An 18,704-nucleotide genomic window follows, 5' to 3' on the forward strand; every position below is an offset into this window, starting at 1 on the left:
ATTTCTTAGCAAACTAATCCAATTCTTTGTTCATTTGTTCAATGCATAGATAAGAACACACTCAAGGAGGGTTAGAAAACGCCCTAAAAATGGCCAAGAAAAAAAAAAATGGATACGAGAATCCGTCATAGCACCCTGGTCTATGGGTGAGAATCAGGCATTTTCAAGCTGTTTGGAAGCCCTCACATGTAGCAGGAAAACAGACCTGTGAATCTTAGTGCTTCCCTCTTTGTTGCGGCAGAGTCACAGGACCCTCTTTTTTAGCCCTCTGTCACTCCACTCCATGATAATACGTATCCTTGAAAGAAATAAAAGCCCTTGTGCTTTACAATATTTCAATAATTTATTTTTAATTTTATTTATTTTTGAGGATGTATCTTTTAAAAATATTTATTTACTTATTTATGTATTTTTGGCTGCATCGGGTCTTAGTTGCAGCACACGGGATCTTTGGTTACGGCGTGTGGACTTCTCTCTAGTTATGGTGTGCGGGCTCCAGAGCACATGGGCCCTGTAGTTGCAACACGCGGACTCACTAGTTGTGGCGTGCGGGCTTAGTCGCCCCGCGGCACGTGGGATCTTTAGTTCCCAAATCAGGGATCAAACCTGCGTCCCCTGCATTGGAAGGCGGATTCTCAACCACTGGACCACCAGGGCAGTCCCAGTAATTTATTTTTAATTCTGTTTGCTCTCTCTACCTATGAGATGACCCCAAAGAATGACTTTTTAAAAATCACTTTGGCTTTGGAATGTCCTAAGTCTTTGCCACTCAAAGTCTGGTCCACAGACTAGCAGCACTGGCATCACGTGGGAGCTTGTTAGAGATGCACACTTTCATCATCCAGATAGCCTGGGTCAGGGTCTGCGGTTCAGCAAGATCCTCTGATGCTTCCAATGCAAATTAAAGTTTGAGAAGCACCTTGTTGGATATTATCTTCATGGGCAGTGACTTTCCTTGCAGAATTTTGCTTTGCTCCCAAGGATGCTAACAGGGGCTCGTCTTCTCTGAGCGTATGCCTTGTCCTGGGGACAGCCAGCCCTGGGCAGAGTTGAGGGCGGGAGGAGCAGAGAGAGAACAACCCAAGGACTGCAAGGACAGATCACGTAGGGAGTGTGTGCATGTCATGACCTTGGCAACTGGCCTCTAGATCAAGAGGAGCAAATGAGGGGAAAGAAGCCCAGAAAGCAGGCTCTCCCGGGAGGGCAGCAGCGGGGTGAGAAGAAGCACCTGTCTTGATGCAGGTGGTAGGAAGGAAGAGAGAAGCCCTTCAGGCTGAGCACAGTGACCCACGGGGTCTCTATTTCAGCCCAGCCCACAGGGTAGGTGGGCTAGGGGCCGAAGATGGTCAAAGGCAAGGAGCCAGGCTGAGAACTGGACCCAGACCTTATCCAGATGTCCTGGCCTGTCCGCCCCTGACTTGTGCTGAGCATATGAGAGAAACAGGTTGTGATTCATGGGCAAAGCTGGCCTTGCCTCCAGCTGACAGACCAGAGGAAGCCAGTGGGAGGGGGAGGGGGGTGTAGATGGCACCGACTTAGAGCCAACCGCTGCACGGGAAAACTTGTGTAATTTTCTCTGGAAAAGTCCTGAGCCCACAGGATGAGCACAGCAGGAGCCACACCACTTTATACCCTTAAGAGATCATTCTAGTATTTCTTTCCTCCTCGGTGTTTCCTAGACAGAAGTCAGACCCCTGACTGTAGGGACGTATACTGAGCCCTTTGAGTTACCTGTTGAAGAAAGTCTTTCTTGACCTTAACGGGTGGAGGAAGCCCTCCCAAATCCCTTCACAATCTCTTCCCTCTCCACCCTTTTATATCCTCAGCTTAGCTGAGAGGTTTCAATGATCATGTGACAAGCTCTCAGCTACTTTTGTGGTACATTTTGCATACAGGCTAGCACTGCCTTTGGAATGTGGCATCTACTGTAAATTGATAGCTGAGTCAAAACTTTAACATTATACCTTGTGGTATGGGAAACAGAAAAAAAAACCTGGGAAAACCCTAAGTGCTTATCAATATTGGTTCAGTACACTGTAGAATACATGTAGTGGTTAAAAAGAACAAGGCCCCTTTTGATGTAGGAACATGAGATGGTAACCAAGCTGTATTATGGGCAAAAGCAAGCATCTTGTATTGTCTTAGTTATGTCTAAAAGGAGAGGGAAAGACGTTCACATCTTGTCTTTATATGCATAGAATATTTCTGAATGTACATACTAGAAACTGGATTGTCCACTACTTCTAAGTAAGGGGCCTTAAAGGTCAGAGTTCAGGGGAAGAGTTAGCTCTTACTGTGTAGGGGGTCTCCGAAGTTTGTTTGTGTTTTTTTTTTTTTTTTTTTTACTGTAAGTATAGATTACATTTTCAATTCCCAAAAGATTATAGAGTCATTTAAAATGGTGATTATGAAAATTAATGAAGCAATATGGAAAATTTTATGATGTAATGTTAAATGAAAAAAGCAAGATTCAAAGTCATTAGGTACGTTCTGATTTCAGTCATGCAAAGGTAAGCAAACGAATGAAGACATGACGGACATGAACAAAATTTACGAGTAGTTTTGTTATGGTTGCTGAGATTTTCCAAACTTATAAAAATTAACTTTATTGAAGTATATACACAAAAACGCACCCATTTTAAGTATACATTTGGATGAATTCTGACAAATTCATACACCCATGTAATCAAGTTACAGAACATTTCCATCATTCCCCAAAGTTTCTTTTTGCTCCATCCCATTCAGTCCTGACCTGCAATCAGTAATGTCACTAGAAATTAGATTTGGCTTTTCCAGAGTTTCCGATAAATGGAATCATACAGTGTGTACCCTTTTTGTGTCTTGGCCTTTTTGCCTCAGCATAATGTTTGTATCCATCCTCCTCTTCTTCCTCAGTAAATCCTGGGCAATGTACCTAGCTAAAAGATTACACTTCCCTGCATTCCTTGCAACTAGATGTGGTCATATGATACAATGATGGCCAAAGAAACATAACTAGAAGGGTCATGTGGGACTTCTGGAAGGCTCTGTAAAAGTGAGAGGCAGACCACCTTTCTCTTTCCTTCCCCTTTCTCTTGCTGATGGCCTGGAATATGGACTTGATGAATGGGGCTCCAGCAGCCATCTTGGAATATGAAGTGACCCTAAGGATAACCAGGAAAAGACAATGAGCCTAGGTCTCTGATGACACAGTGGAGCTGCCATACCAGCTTGACTCCCTTCCTTTCAGACTGCTTTTAAATGAGAGTACATATATATCTTGTTTAAGTGCAGATATTTGGCGTTCCAAATTATCTGTAGTTGAAACTAATGCTACTTACTCCATCAGCCTTCTAGCACTATCTGATGATTTTAAATTATGTATATGTTTGATTAAAAATAAATTTTAATTAAAAACAAGCTTTTATATCAATTCTGGCAAAAACAGTTCAAGAAAAACATCACAGACCGACATCGTTCATAAATACAGATACAAAAATTCTTGACAAACTTCTGGCCAGTTGAATCCAGCAATATGTTCAAATAATGCACCACGACCACATGGGGTTTCCCAGGAGTGAATGGCCAACTCAGCATCTAAACAACAATCAGTGTACTTGACCACATTAACAGAATGAAGGATTAAAAATCAAGTAATCAGGGCGTCCCTGGTGGCGCAGTGGTTGAGAGTACGCCTGCCGATGCAGGGGACGCGGGTTCGTGTCCCGGTCCGGGAAGATCCCACATGCCGCGAAGCGGCTGGGCCCGTGGGCCATGGCCGCTGAGCCTGCGCGTCCGGAGCCTGTGCTCCGCAATAGGAGAGGCCACAGCGGTGAGAGGCCCGCGTACCGAAAAAAAAAAAAAAAAAAATCAAGTATTCAGCTCAATAGATGCAGAAAAAGCATTTGAAAAACACCAATAATCCTGCACGATAAAAATGCCCAGAAAACTAAAACTAGAAGTGAATTTCTTAAACTTGACAAAAGGCAATTCTGAAATAAAACTACAGCTAACAACATACTTTATGGTGAAAGATTGAAGATTTCCCCTGAGAGAGGGAACAATGAAAAGATAACTGCTCTTAACCCATCTACTAAATTCTAGGCTGGAGCCTTTAGCTAATGCATAAAGCAAGAACATGAAATAAAAGTCACACAGTTTGGAAAGGAAAAAGTAAAACTTTCTTTACAGGCAGCATCATTGTCTACAGAGAAAATTCCAAGAAATCCTTAAAAAAAAACAAACAAAAAAAACACCAAAACTAGAATTAGTAAGTGAATTTAGCAAGGTGAAAGGACACATGATCAACACACAAAAACCAATAAACCAGCACGAACAACTGGAAAATTACAATCTTACAAATCCCATTGACAATAATATCAGAAAGCATCAAATATTTAGGGATAAATTTACTGGAAGATGTGCAACACATCTACAGTGAATTTTTATAATACATTGTATAAGCCGAGAGATATTTAAAATGTTTAAATAAAAGACTAGATAGTATCACCCGCATGGATTAGAAGGTTTAAGATTATCAAATGTCAATTCTCCCCAAATTGACCTATAAATTTAATGCAACCATATTTGAAGACAACTATGGTTTCTAGACAATGACAAGATAATTCTAAATTAATATGAAATTTTAAAAATAATACAGTAAATCTAAAATTGAATAAAATAAGATTAATGCTGTAAAAGAGACACATATGAGATTCTACAATAGCACAGAGGAAGGAAGAATAGGTTCGATTAGGTAATTCAGGGGAGGCTCCTCAAAGGAGGTACCATTTGAACGGGCAGTTGAAAGATGACTGAGGACTTCCCACGTGGGCATTGATTTACTTAGGCTTTGCTGATCATCAAAAACTACAACCCATCTCACTCAGTCAGGTAAGGGGCTTGCACGTGCAACTGTCCAGGAGAGAAGTCTCATAGAAATCTCTGGTGAGGACTTCCCTGGTGGCACAGTGATTAAGAACCCACCCGCCAATGCAGGGGACATGGGGTTCGATCCCTGGTCGGGGAAGATCCCACACGCCGTGGAGCAACTCAGCCCGTGCACCACACCTACTGAGCCTGCGCTCTAGAGCCCAGGAGCCACAACTACTGAGCCCACGCGCCACAATGACTGAAGCCCACCTACCCTAGAACCCGCGTGCTGCAACTACTGAAGCATGCACACCTAGAGCCCGTGCTCTGCCACAAGAGAAGCCACCACAATGAGAAGCCTGCACACCACAACGAAGGGTAGCCCCCACTTGCCGCAACTAGAAAAAGCCTTCGTGCATCAACAAAGACCCAACGCAGTGGAAAAAAAAAAAAAAAAAAAACCAAAAAAACAAGAAGAGAAATCTTTGGTGAGACCTCACGGTTTCTGGGCTTGGAGGGCAGTTCTGGATCTGAGGTTCCTTTCCTGATCTTAGCAGCCAGAACCCCTAAATAGTTAATGTAGTCTTCTGTCTGTCTCTATCTTTTCTTGCCTCCTCCTACCAATTTTTAATGTTATTATTAAAAATCACCATCGATGTTTACTGAGATGTTATGAAAGGACAGAGTAAGGATCGCCACTGCCAGCTCTACGTTATTCGATACAATTAAACCATGGGCTTAAATGGTTCAAATTTAGCCCATCATCATACATTCCTATAGATTTCATCCAGTAGCTAAATCTGGGGGAGGAAAAGAAAAAGGACCCACACAAAATTTTCCCAGTTGAAGACATTTTTATTCTAGTAGCCACCTCAGTCACTGGCAGGATAGGCCTGTCCTCCGCGGGGGCAATGGCGCGTTTGTGAGAGGATGGGGGCCCTGCACTGGGCGGGCGGGGCGGGGCAGCTGGGGGATGAGGCAAAGGGCTATGTGACAGTGATAGGTCACAAAGGGCATCAGAGGATAAATAGGCTGTGCCAGGGCCTTAGGCCGAGAAAGTGGTTACTTCTCTCACTAGGACTGACGTTCACAGCCGCTTGGGGAGATAAAAACCCAGAAGCGGAAGTGAGCTGAGGCCGAGGGGGAGCCTACCATACCTCTCTACACACTTGAAGAGATTCAGCCTGGGGTCCAGCCGCCCTACAGAGTCCCCGCTGTGACCAGCGGTGCCCCTACCCACACCCCTGCCTCTGGGAGACCCTGAGGCAAAGGTGGGGGCCTGTGGGCTGGGCTTGGAAGACCTGCCGTAAGGCCGCCTGCGTGACGCAGGAGCACCGCAGCTCGCTCTGCTCTTCGGCCCATTAGGCCGAGGGAGGGAAGAGCCAGGGGCCCGCCTTAACCACGCTGCCTGGCAGTGATCGAAGACAGCCATGAGTGGGGACTCTCTGCTCCCGTATCACACGGCCCAGAGCAGCACCGGGCTGGGCCTGTTCAAAAGCACCATGGGGGAGCTGCAGCAGCAACTGCACAACGGCGAATACGACGTATTCAAGTACGCGCCGATATTCGAGAGCGACTTTATCCAGATCACGAAGAGGGGACACGTGATTGACGTGCACAACTGTGACTGCACGGTGACCGTGGGCATCGCATCCACCAGCCCCGTCCTCCCACTCCCAGACATCATGCTGCTGGCCCGACGGGCCACCGGCTGTGAACAGCACGCTGAGCACAGCCAGCCCACCAAGGGGAAGAGCCACAAGGTTGCCAAGACCTTAGAGCTCACCAGGCTCCTTCCCTTGAAGTTTGTGAGGATCTCCACGCACGATCGTGACAAACGACAGCTGCGCGTGAAGTTTGCCACTGGCCGCTCCTTCTACCTGCAGCTGTGTGCCCCTCTGGACGCGCAGGAAGACCTCTTCGCCTACTGGGAAGAGCTGATTTACCTCCTGCGACCACCATTGGACGGTCACAGCCGCACCTACGCTGTTCCAGCCGGGGACATGATCTGCAGGACTCTGTTCGAGGAGGAGGAGGAGGACGGGAGGAGCCCGGCAGTGGAGGATTTCCAAGGAGAGTGGGATGAGGACCAGGTGAGCATCAGGAGCCTCCACACGCCCTCTGAGGTGGCCGCGGTCGGGTCTGCAGCTTTTGCTGGCGGGGAGGGGATCCAATTGGACTCCCACAAGCCCGATACCATGTCCGATGTGGCCACTGCCAAAGCAAAACCTACAGTGCTTGACAAAGAGTCAGCATCGCGGGCAACGACAAAGGTGGAGACAGCAGAGGTGGCAGGCGGCACCGCAGCGGGTGCTTTGAGCGTGGCAGAGATCAAGTCTCCTGCCCCCGAAGAGCAGAGCATGGCCATAGCAGCCACAGCCAGCAAGGGTCCAGGAGCAAGTAAAACCAACACAGCCACTGGGGGCACTGCGGGGAACAAGACCATCCAAAAAGCAGCCGGCCCGGGCTCAGGCAGCCGGAGAGCCACTAGAGACGACCAAAAGGAGAAAGGCCACGGCAGCCCGGGGGACAACAAGCAGGGCACTGCTCACAAAGCCATCAGCCGTGCTCCCATCACCAACGAGTCCAGGACCTCGCACAAATCGGGCAGGAGCTTACCTACAGCAAGTTCAGGTTCCATCACCAAGAGACTCAGCAGGATCGGCTCTTTCTTCAGGAATGTCAGAGCCAAGCTTACGACAAAGACAGTGTGGCCTCATCACGCGAGGAATATGTGAGCATCCCGCCGAAGGCAGTGGAAGGGACCCGAATGGAGGCCATCACAGAGACAGCAGAGAGTGGCCAGGGCCTGGAAATCACTGGTGGTGTGACATCTGAGACCACGGAGCCAGCGACCGCTGAAGGACCTAGAGCTGGGAGCTGCAAAGGGAACCAGGGCTCAGGGAAATACCCCTGGAGAGCCCATTGCAGTTTCCTACGGAAATTGAAATAAAAATCTGAGAATGCATGCCGTGTTCTGTCTGACTTTCTAGGTCCCGAAGCCCAGACGGAGCCTCACAGTGGATTCTGGGAGGTCAGCTGCGCCACAGTCTGAGACCCAGTGTCCAGTCAAGCGCAGCCCCACCTCACACACATGCTCAGCGCCAACAGCGGTGCTCCATCTGGCCTCCACTCCTTTCTGGCTTTGCCCCCCCACACCCCCAGCCATGGTGGAAAGTCAGACTATGGCCTGGGAAGCTCTCCTTCACTATGCCCGTATTGTTTTTTATAAATGCTTATTCCCTCTGAAGGCCTGTAAACAAAGCAAGAACAGGGACGCATGTCCCCTCGGGCTATTCAGTGGACAGAAATAAGGGCAGCAGTAGTGGCTAGCAATCAGAACAGCAAGCACTCTCACCTAGACTTAGCCGTTCCCTTCCCAGGTATATACCCTGGAGAAACACACATGTTCTAAGGAACAACTGTGAGAATGTGTATAGCAAAAATAACTTAACAGCAAAACACAGGAAACAGCCCAAATTTCCATCAACAGAATTAATACAGCAGACTATGAAGTGAGTGCAATATTCAATAGTGAAAAATAAATAAGCTACACACATTAGCATAGATCAACTTCTCCTGATTTTTAAAAACATCAAAAGAATGGGATACAATTCCACTCACGCAACCATTCTGAAACAAGCTCAAACAATGTATTGCATAGGGTACATGTTTTAAAAACAACTGTAGCTAAACGTGAGGGAAGAGTAAACACAAAATTCGGGACAGTTTTCTCTAGGGTGGAAAGGCTAGGTCAAGGAGGTTGACACAAGGCTGTCAGTGCTGCTGGGAATCGCTCCGTCTCTTAGGCAAGATGGTAGGTACACAGGTGGTGTATTTTTCACATTTTACTAACTCTGAAATCAGCATCGCGGCACTTGTGATGAAGTTATTGCCAATGTCTTTCTCTATTTTTCACTTTTCTTTATGCACAAAGGTGATGTCCGAAAGGTTTGGCATCTTTAAATTACATTTATTTAAGGTAAAGTACAAGAACGCTGGTTTGGTTATTAGGAAAAGAAGGAACGATATGCCTACTTTCCAGGTAAGAACACTGAGGCTCAGAGAAGGTAACCTGCTCCAGTCGCACATGGGATCTTTGCAGAACAGTCATCCACCAGCCCACTTCTTTACGCAAAGCCCTGTCCGGGGCACGGGAAGGAGGCAAGCAAACAAGCCTGAGATAGGACCGGCACAAGAACCCGAGGCACCAGCATTCTTACCATCATGTTCCAAAACTACAGAGATGAGCATCAATTTTACTAGAGTGAGCGGAGGGAGGGGTGGGGGCTGGGAGCCGGTTATCGGACTTCAGTGAGCTCACAGCTCTTAGCTGGCCTTCTCTCGAGAGCATCCAGACCACCCCTGAGCTGCGTCTGGCTCCCTGGCTTCTACCTCTAGCCTCTGGCATGACCCGCGCTGCAGCCATAAACACGCTCCCACCTGGAATTCCAGCGTCCACTCCTGGAACACCCAGCGTCCAGTCCTCCTGCAGCCACTAATTAAACTTTGGAATGCCCTACTCAGAAGGGTTTTTCCATATCAAATCTTCAGGAACTTTTTTCTTCTTGGGGCTCCAAAATCAAATCCTTAACCCTCACGTGAGTGAGATTATTTGTTAGGTCAGAGCATCCTTGTTGATTGGACCTTCAGTTTGTGACTTCCACAGACCTCATCACGGGAGGGTGGGGAGAGGTCTCTTCTGTTGGTGGAGGGAATGGAGGGCACTTGGTGGGGAGCACTGATGAGAAAGCGAGACAGCCCGAGACCTACACATAGGCACTGTTGCCCCTGGCCAGACAAGGTTCCTGACCCCAGGATTAACCCAGAGCTTCCGAGAAGACTAGGAGCTGCAGGGAGACACAATGAATGGTTTACTCTCCACCAGCTTTTCCTTGGACCCAAGGTGGAGAAATTACGAAAAGATCACATCACATTCCTTTGATCTTATGATTTCCACACAGGCAAGTGCAGCTAAACACTAGTCTGAAGGAAGAAAAAGTGTTAAAACCATGTGCATAGCCCTTAGTCGTTTATAAAGTTCTTGAATGTGTGTGCCCCCTTCCGATGCTCACATCTTTCTATTTTGCAGATAAGCAAACGGAAGTTCAGAGCATTTAAAGGACTTGCTCAGGGTGGGAGGTGATGGTGCAGAGAGGGAGCTACCTCAGTGCAACAACTTTCAGACAGTGTGCCAACCCGGTCCCGCATAGAGGTACACGGATGGTGGAGGAGACAGGACAGCACGAGTAATTATCACAACTCTGAGTGACAAATACAATCAGAGACGTGTGTTTGGGGACTGGATCTATTCAGAGGAGGGGTTTTGGGGTTAGGGAAGGCTTCACAGGGGAATTGGCACTTTTAAGGATGAATAGGGCTCAGCCAGGTGAAGGAAGTATGAGGAGCAACGGTAAAGGTGGGGGAGGGGTTGGAGATGATCAGGCCACAGGAAAGAGCGCGTGCAAAGTACAAAGGCTTGAAACGTCACGGTGTGTTAAGCAACTACAGGTATGTCAGTACCACTGGTTGGAGGGCAAGAGAAGAGGGACGTGAGGCTGGAGAATCAGGCAGCTGGGTCTTGGGGAGCCTGGGGTACTATTTGAGTGTATGAGACTTGCGGAACCACTGAAGGCCAGCGTCTGATGGGAGTAAGATCCCTCTGGCTCCAGGGTGGAGAGTTGATGGGCAGGGGGCTGTCTGGAGACACGGGGTCCTCCAGGAAGCCACTGCATTAATCCTGGCAGAGTTGGGGAGCCCTGAACCTGGGTGGCACTGGGGAGACAGAAGGGGGCAGAGTCGGGAGGTGTTGAAGAGATGGAACAGGACAATTTTCCAGCCCACATCCTGAAAGACGGGGAGCTCATGGTGTAGGTCTGGCCCTCATCTAAAGGAAGTAGAACTGACAGAGGTGGAGGTGACTTGCCCCTGTGGCGGCTATTGGTCAGTAGAGTGGGTGGCCAGAAAAGAGGCTCAACGGGAAAGCAAGGAGTAATGTGTTCAGATAGAAAACAACAGCTGCTAGACGGCTAAGGGTAAAACATCAGGATAAGGCAGCCGAGGCGGTCAGTGGGGCTTCAGCACTTGGAGAGGGGCAGAGCCCCTGAGAAGTTCCTTGTTTATCTGAGAGCCCTCCTCCCCTGGGCAAAGAGTCGCCCCAGAGAGCCCCTTGTGGCCACATGCTGGTACTGCAGGTTGGCGCTTGAATGAGGGGAGTCAGCACTGAGGCTGAGTCACCGTGACCCTTTCGCTTTGTCACACCACAATTAGTCTAATGCCAACCCCAAAGGTGTGAGCTAGGGGAGGTGGGGGGGTCTGGGCAATGAGGATGTGTCTCATCCAGGCGGCATGGCTCCAGGCCCCTGGCAGTGGAGCTGTAGAGCTTGAAATGGCTGAAAGGTCCCTGAGAGGCTGGGGATCCGAACCCAAGGGGACAATGAGTCACCGCCAAGAACAGGGGTGGAGTTAGTGCCAGGGTCCCTCTGCAGCATGGAAGCCATTTGAGAAACAACTGCTGAGCACCTACTGTGGGCAAGATAGGGAATCCGGGACCATGAGGATGTTCACATACAATACACACACACACACACACGCGCGCGCGCGCGCGCCTATAATACAAATCACAGCGTGGTAGTGGCCTCAGTGTACAGAAAGAGGCTTCACGGAGAAGTGGAGGGCTTAGCACAGGGATGGCGGGCTGAGTGCTCTGGCACAGGGAATGGTGTGATGGAGAGGGAGAAGGGCTTGGGAGATGTTCACAGATGACAGACAACTGCAGTGTGCCCAGGGTGTAATGTGCTCGGCAGAGAGAGCGGGCTGTGCGGTGGGAAATGAGGCTAGAAATAGAAGTAAGGCCACAGCATAGAGGAGAGACCCAGAATGCCGCACAACTCCCCTGAACCCCATGATCTTCATGACTGCAAATGGGACCTGTAACCCAGGGCCGAGGGGTGTGCAGAGTTGGTTTCTCCAAGAGCAGAAGGGCAATGGAAACCTAGACTCTTCCCCTTTGCCAGTTCAGAGAATGTGAAATGGATAATGGAGGCCCATGGCTTCCCACACTCTCTGTAAGAGGACCTTATCCCACCGGTGTGCTGAGGTTGTTACCCCCCTCATCGTGGGAGCACCTGGAGGACCAGGCCACTTGGCTTGGGCTGCCAGGAGCCCCATCTGGTACCCCAGTGTGTGCCATTCCAATGATGTCATTTTCCACATGTGCCACAGCCTGTGAAAGGTTGGGAAACACCTTTCTAGATCGGCACATGCATGTACATGATACAGTTTGCAGGTACTGTGAATGCAGCAGCAAGGAGCTGCTGAGAAGTGCCTTCCCTGGACAGCTAGCCTGCTCCCCACAGCTTCAGCTGATGCTCACCACGGCACCCCTCTTTTCTTTTCCCACTGACACTTTCACAGTCCCAGGACCCTGCCACAATGCAATATACACTGGTTCAAGGGAAAAATAAGAACAAATATATTGCTTCTCATAAAACTAAATTAGTTTTTTAAACATCTATCCTTGGCCTTGAGATCATGTCCTGCCTCCTTGTCTGTTAACATTATATTCTGAAGTGCAGTTGACCCTGAAACAACACGAGTTTGAACTGCTCGAGTCCACTGAAACTTGGATTTTTTTTTTTTACTAAATACATACTACAGTACTACACAGTCCGTGGTTGGGTGCACCCGCACAGGCGGAACCGCGGATTCAGAGGGCCAACTGTAAAGTTATATAGGGATTTTCACCTGGGGGTGGGGAGGTTCCTAACCCCAATGTTGATCAATGGTCAATTTATAACATTCATGCAGGAGAGTGTGCCATCGTAAGCATACCACTCGATGACATTTCACGAGATAAGCAACCCCACAAAACTAGCACCTGGCGAAGAATCAGAACATCCCTGCAACTCTGGAAGGGCCCCCTTGCAGCCACTCAAGGGTAACCACTACCCTAGCTTCCAACACCACAGATGAATGTTGTTTGCTTTTCAACTTTACAGGGCTTCCCTGGTGGCGCAGTGGTTGAGAATCCACCTGCCAATGCAGGGGACACGGGTTCGTGCCCCGGTCCGGGAAGATCCCACATGCCACCGAGTGGCTGGGCCCGTGAGCCACGGCCACTGAGCCTGTGCGTCCGGACCCTGTGCTCCGCAATGGGAGAGGCCACAACAGTGAGAGAGGTCCGCGTACCACAAAAAAAACCAAAAAAAATCCCAACTTTACATAGTGGAATCACATAGTATGTACTCTTTGACTCGGGTTTCTTTTCCTTAACATCATATTTATGAGGTTTGTGCATGACTTTCCTGGCGATCGTCCATTTATTTTCACTGCTCTCCAGTATTCCTTTGTGTGATGATACTACAACTTATTCTGTTATTGATTTAAGTTATTACCAGCTTTGGGCTATTAAAAATAGTGCTATTGGGCTTCCCTGGTGGCACAGTGGTTGAGAGTCCGCCTGCCAATGCAGGGGACACAGGTTCGTGCCCCAGCCTGGGAGGATCCCACATGCCGCGGAGCGGCTGGGCCCGTGAGCCATGGCCGCTGGGCCTGCGTGTCCGGAGCCTGTGCTCCTCAACGGGAGAGGCCACAGAAGTGAGAGGCCTGCGTACTGCAAAAAAAATAAAAAATAAAAAAATAAAAATAAAAATAAAAATAGTGCTATTATGAACATCTATATACAGATCTGTTGGTAAAAATATATAAAAACTTCTGTTCGGCATATACATAGGAATGGAATTGAATATATGCATATGTTCAGCTTCTGATTATACTGCCAAGCTATTTTCCTTCCAAAATGACTGTGGAAATAATAATTCCCACCAGGAATGTATGAAAGTCCTGGTTGTTCCACATCTTTGCCAACATTTGATACTGGTTACCTCTTTCCTTTCAGCCATTCAGGTGGGATATAGTGACTTTTCTCCCTTTCTCATGATAAAAATATATTTTCAAATATATAATACGGTGACCTACAGAAAACGGTAGTTTTGTTTGTAATGTCCTTAATAGGCAAAATTTAAAGTTGGTTTCCAAATTAATTTTGAAATTTCACACATCTCTGAAATCTTTAAAGTCTTGTTTATACATTTTTAAGGATTTTTCATTGCAAGGGAGCTCATATTTTTAAACATCTCCTACCATCCTGTGCCGGTACCTTTTGCTTTATAACAAACTACCCCAAAGCTTTGTGGCTTAAAACAACAGTCATTTTCTTATATTTTATAGATTCTTCTACATGAGAAATCTGGGTAGGACTCAGCGGGGTAAATCTTCTCCTCCTCGTGGTATCAAGCGAGGCTGGCCTGGAGAGTCAAAAGGAGCTTCTTCCACGTATCTGGTGCCTTGAGGGAAACGGCTGGTACGTGGGCCTCAGCTGGGACTGTCAACGGGAATGCCTACATGTGGCCTCTCCAGCATGATGGTCTCAGGTAGTCAGATGGCTTCCCTCAGATCCAGTGACACAAGATAACCAAGTGGAAGCTGCTTCTGACTGAGCCTCAGAAGTCACCCAGCATAACTTCTACCACATTCTGTGGTTACAAGCAAGTCATAAGGCCAGGCCAGATTTGAAGGGAGAGGAACGAGACTCCACCTCTTGACAGGGAAATGGTAAGATCACGATGTCAAAGAACATGGCGGGTGGCAATATCATCGTGGCCCTCTTTGGAAAATACAGTTTGCCACTTCCCAACCCTACCCCCCATCCTAACTAAGTAAACTGGCCCGGATGTGCCCGAGGAGCGCTGAGGTCATGCTGGTGGCCCCCTTAGTCCCCACTCTTAAACGCTTTTCCCTTTTCCCCATTTTTGCTTTATGTTTTTACTCCCCTCTCTTCCTCTCTGCTATCAGTTAGCTAAACTCACAGGGACTCCCACTGAACCTTTCTTAGTCCCTTCCTCCCCATCTCTCCCCACATACCTTCAGGCTCTTTGTCCTCTGAGTGACAGATTACTGGAACACCTAGAACCATATCAGGTCAGGCCCAGAAGGATCTTGACTAATCCCACATGCACTTTACAGATGAGGAAGTTGAGGCCTAGAGAGGAAGGGGATTTTCCCAAGGTCTTACTTCAAGTAAGTAGCAGACTTCTGGCTAGCGCAGCACAAAATACAGCCTACAGTGGGTCTTAAAGAATGTCAACACTTGCTTTCCACTTCGGACTTCCTGAAACTAAAGCCACTCGTTTCTGTTTCACGTTCATTGCCTCACCGTCACAATGTCCTTTTGGCCTCTTGGTTCAGGAGCGAAATCAATGCTGGCAGGTTTTTGTGCCCAGAGAGGCCTGTCCCAGCCCTGGCCTGGGTCTTGGCCTTCAGAGATGGATGGATGGGGGGAGGGGGGAACACAGATACGGCAAGTTGGGATCCATATAACCAGCCCCCCTCCAACCACCTCCTTGTACTCCAGACACAAGTAGCTTCTTTTGATCCCAAAGTCCAAGAATTCCCTGAATTCAAGAATCAACTAGCAGCCAGTTTTGAAATTTTCTGGGCATCCAGGATTTAACTTAGGCTGGTGATGACTGAAGTCAGGCTGAGGATAAATTGGAGGTGATGTAAAACAAGAAGACACAACTCTTTTTTTTTTTTTTTTTTTTTTTTTTTTTTTTTTTTGCAGTACACGGGCCTCTCACTGCTGTGGCCTCTCCCGTTGCGGAGCACAGGCTCCGGACGCACAGGTCCAGCGGCCATGGCTAACAGGGCCCAGCCGCTCTGCGGCATGTGGGATCCTCCCGGACCAGGGCACAAACCCGTGTCCCCTGCATCGGCAGGCGGACTCTCAACCACTGCGCCACCAGGGAAGCCCCGAAGACACAACTCTTAAGGCCAGGTCCAAGAGACAACAACTCTGTTACATTACAGTCTATTTCCTCCGTTCACTTCAAGCAAGCGGACTATGGGGCCCAGAGTAGGGAGCCCAGGCTGGGCTATGAGACATCCCATAACATCAGCAGCCGGAGGTTTTTTTTTTTTTTTTTTGGCCGTGCCTCGAGGCATGTGCGATCCTAGTTCCCCAGCCAGGGACTGAACCCTTGCCCCCTGCAGTGGAAGCACGGAGTCCCAACCACTGGACCACCAGGGAATTCCCAGCGGCTTGATCTTGAGGGAAGAGCATGGGCTGGAGAAAAAGCAGGCGGCTGGCACGTTGCTCTGGGATCTGAGTAGTAATGATGTGGAGAACAGCCTGTTAAGAAGCCTCTCAGAACTCTTTGTAATCCGCCAGCCCAGTGCTTTCGGGCAGAGAGCAGTTCTGCAAGTCGGTGATAAGCTGAGAGTGGGACACAGGTGTGCTGTCAGGGAAGTCACCTTAGGCCAACGGTGAGAGTCCCCAAGGCTGTCTAAGTGCCCAGGACAGAGGGAGAAGTGGCACCTGTGAAGGGCTGTGTTGAGAAGAAGGGATTGAAGTAATTCTTTTCAACTAGTACAGCCTGTAACCTCCTTTAGGGGAGTGGCCATGTCTTACAGTTTCTGAGTCCCCAGGTGCAGCACACATATTAGAGGCTCTATAAATGTTTGTTATAAAGACCTACAGTCACGAGTCCATCCGTCATTCTCCTGCATCCAGGCACAACGGTGACCTTCCACAGTCCCTGCTCCCCTCATTCCAGCAGCCCTCTGCCAGCTCTAAGTGATGGGAGGCCCAGGACATGGAGAGAGACCATTCATAATGTTCAGTCCCTTCTTGCCCACGATGCCAGGCCCTCCCTAGGGGCCCTCTATTGGGAGTGGTAGAAACAAGTCACCAAGGGTCCCATACCTTTCTTTCTTGCTGGGGTCCCTTTCTCCAGCCAAACGAACACAGGAGCCATTTCTTTTCCTTCATACTCCCCTGCTGGAGGGAGGGGGAAATAACAAGGAACCATCATCAGCTAACAGTGTTATTTCCTAGCCTGTGGTTGGCCAGACCCCACGACTGGCCCTTGTCCACACGGTCTGGTGCTGTGGCTGCATCAGCTTGGGTAGAAATTGTATGAGCAGCTGCCACACTGGGCACGGGGCCAAGAAATTAGCAGCCCACCCCGTGTTTCTCTCCAAGTTCTGCAATCGTTTTCACTGCATCTTATTTGGGGCTGCCGCATATGATAATGTTTGTATCGATTGAGCCCTTCCTCTCACACAGCTGCTGTTCTAAGACTTCTATAGGGATTATTGTGTTTAGTTCTTTCTCCACAGCTCTATGAAGTAGTCAGTGTTATTCCCATTTTACAGATGAAGAAGCTGAGGCACAGATGTGTTCACATACCTTACCCAAGATCCCCAGTGGTGGAGCCAGGATTAAACCCCAAGGGGTCTGACACCCAAGTCCACACTACTGACCGTACCACGGGCTGACTCCACGGAGTGCACGGTCTTAGAAGGTATCAGACCCTGCACTATGGAGAGTGGCCAGCCTACAGCCAGCAGTCAGTAAACTCCGTGGCTTAGAGACAGGTGTGTTACCTAGGACAGTGGGCACTGCATCAGGTGCCAGCCTCCCCGGGCTGTGAGGGCCGCTCCACCTCCCTCTGCTCCTATGCCAGGCAGCGCCCTTCACTCAGGTTCAAGAGTGTCGCGGCCACCGGGGAAATGAGCGGTATTGGCGGACGGGGTAGCTTGCTCCTCCTTCTGGGAAAACAACCCAGAGTCCTGTCCTGCTGTCACCTGTCTCATCTGGAACCACCTTAAAATCTGTCATCTGCACTTTCAGGCTGGGACACCTCAGAGACCCAAGGGATGACTTTCCAGACCCCAGCGAGAAAACCCAGTCTAACACGCGCCTGCCGAGAGAGGATGCAAATGGCTCCTGGGAAACTCGCCTGGCCACACGCTCTCTCGGACCGTGAGCTCGCTAGCTAACAAATGTCCACCGTGTGCCCTCCTAACTGGCCATGTAGTGCTCGCCACCAACTTGCCTCTACTTACCCACCCACTCTTGCTCCTTCTCCCCTCTTCCCTTTGTCCCCGCCCCACGGGCTGTCTCCGTCTCCACTGGAATGGCACTCCGTCTCACTGGGACCTTCCACATCTGCTCCCACCCCTGCCCCCAGCTTCCCTCCCTTCTGACGTTTACTCAGATCTGAGGATGCCTCCTCCCACCAGCCCACGCTGAGGACCTGCAGGCCAAGGGGACGACGGAACCTCCTGCCAACAAGTCAGGGCTGCCGCTCTCTCTGGGGATGACGCTGCCTCCCTCATCACCTCCCTGGGGCACAAAAGCTGAGTCCTTTTGTGTTAATTCCTGGGGTTGCTTGCTTTTGGCGGCATGCTAATTTATGCAAACTGAAGGCAAATGAGTATAGAAAGCTATGTGACCCTGGATTTACTGGAGATCAGCAGCTCCCCTGACGGGAAGACTTAGGGAAATTCTGGAATCTACTTCCGAAGAGAAATTTAAAAATAGAGTGGCCTCCAGTTGGAGTTTGGGGAGCGATGTGGCTGGAAGTCATTCGGAGAAAAGAAGCACAGTCTGGCTTCCCTGTCATTAGTAAGTGACCCAGCAAAAGTCAGAGGAAGAGAAAGCATCTGGCTGCCAAGCCCTCCCCCCTTCTCCTCTCCTGGCTCTGAGCTCTGGTTACGCCCCATGCCCTGCCAAAACCTCCCAACGGGGTACACAGTGGAGGGCAGAGCACCCAGGGCATTACTGCATCTCTGAAACAAGGCATTATTTATGTCCCACTCCCCATGACAACGCTCTGCTATTCTCCCCTCTTCTTGCATCTCCTACATCCACCCCCTTCTACTTGTCCTCACTGGGTCTGGCTGGTCAAGTACACAGAATGTTCTGCAACCTGGCCAGAGTGGTTAGGCAGCAGTCTGGATGTTCCAATAAAGAAGACCTCAGAGGATAGCTCTGGGGTAGGTCAACT

General features: G+C 49.1%; 1 protein-coding gene and 1 long non-coding RNA gene across 2 annotated transcripts; one reads left to right on the forward strand and one right to left on the reverse strand.

The window, feature by feature from the left end:
- Window positions 1-2,680: 2,680 nt before the first annotated feature.
- LOC136793650 (uncharacterized) lies at window positions 2,681-16,674 on the reverse strand. The gene is made up of 3 exons (XR_010839278.1): window positions 16,616-16,674; window positions 7,471-7,731; window positions 2,681-3,143 (listed from the first exon to the last, which is right to left on the reverse strand). It is a non-coding gene; the product is annotated as an uncharacterized lncRNA (long non-coding RNA).
- On the forward strand, window positions 6,282-7,271 carry LOC131754676 (Golgi-associated RAB2 interactor protein 4-like; the record flags this gene model as incomplete). Its single annotated transcript, XM_059060617.2, has 1 exon — window positions 6,282-7,271. A coding segment is annotated over exon 1 (990 nt), but the record flags the coding sequence as incomplete, so codon positions are not given.
- Window positions 16,675-18,704: the final 2,030 nt, after the last annotated feature.

The sequence above is a fragment of the Kogia breviceps genome, chromosome 1 (assembly GCF_026419965.1).
Source record: "Kogia breviceps isolate mKogBre1 chromosome 1, mKogBre1 haplotype 1, whole genome shotgun sequence".
NCBI lineage: Eukaryota > Metazoa > Chordata > Mammalia > Artiodactyla > Physeteridae > Kogia > Kogia breviceps.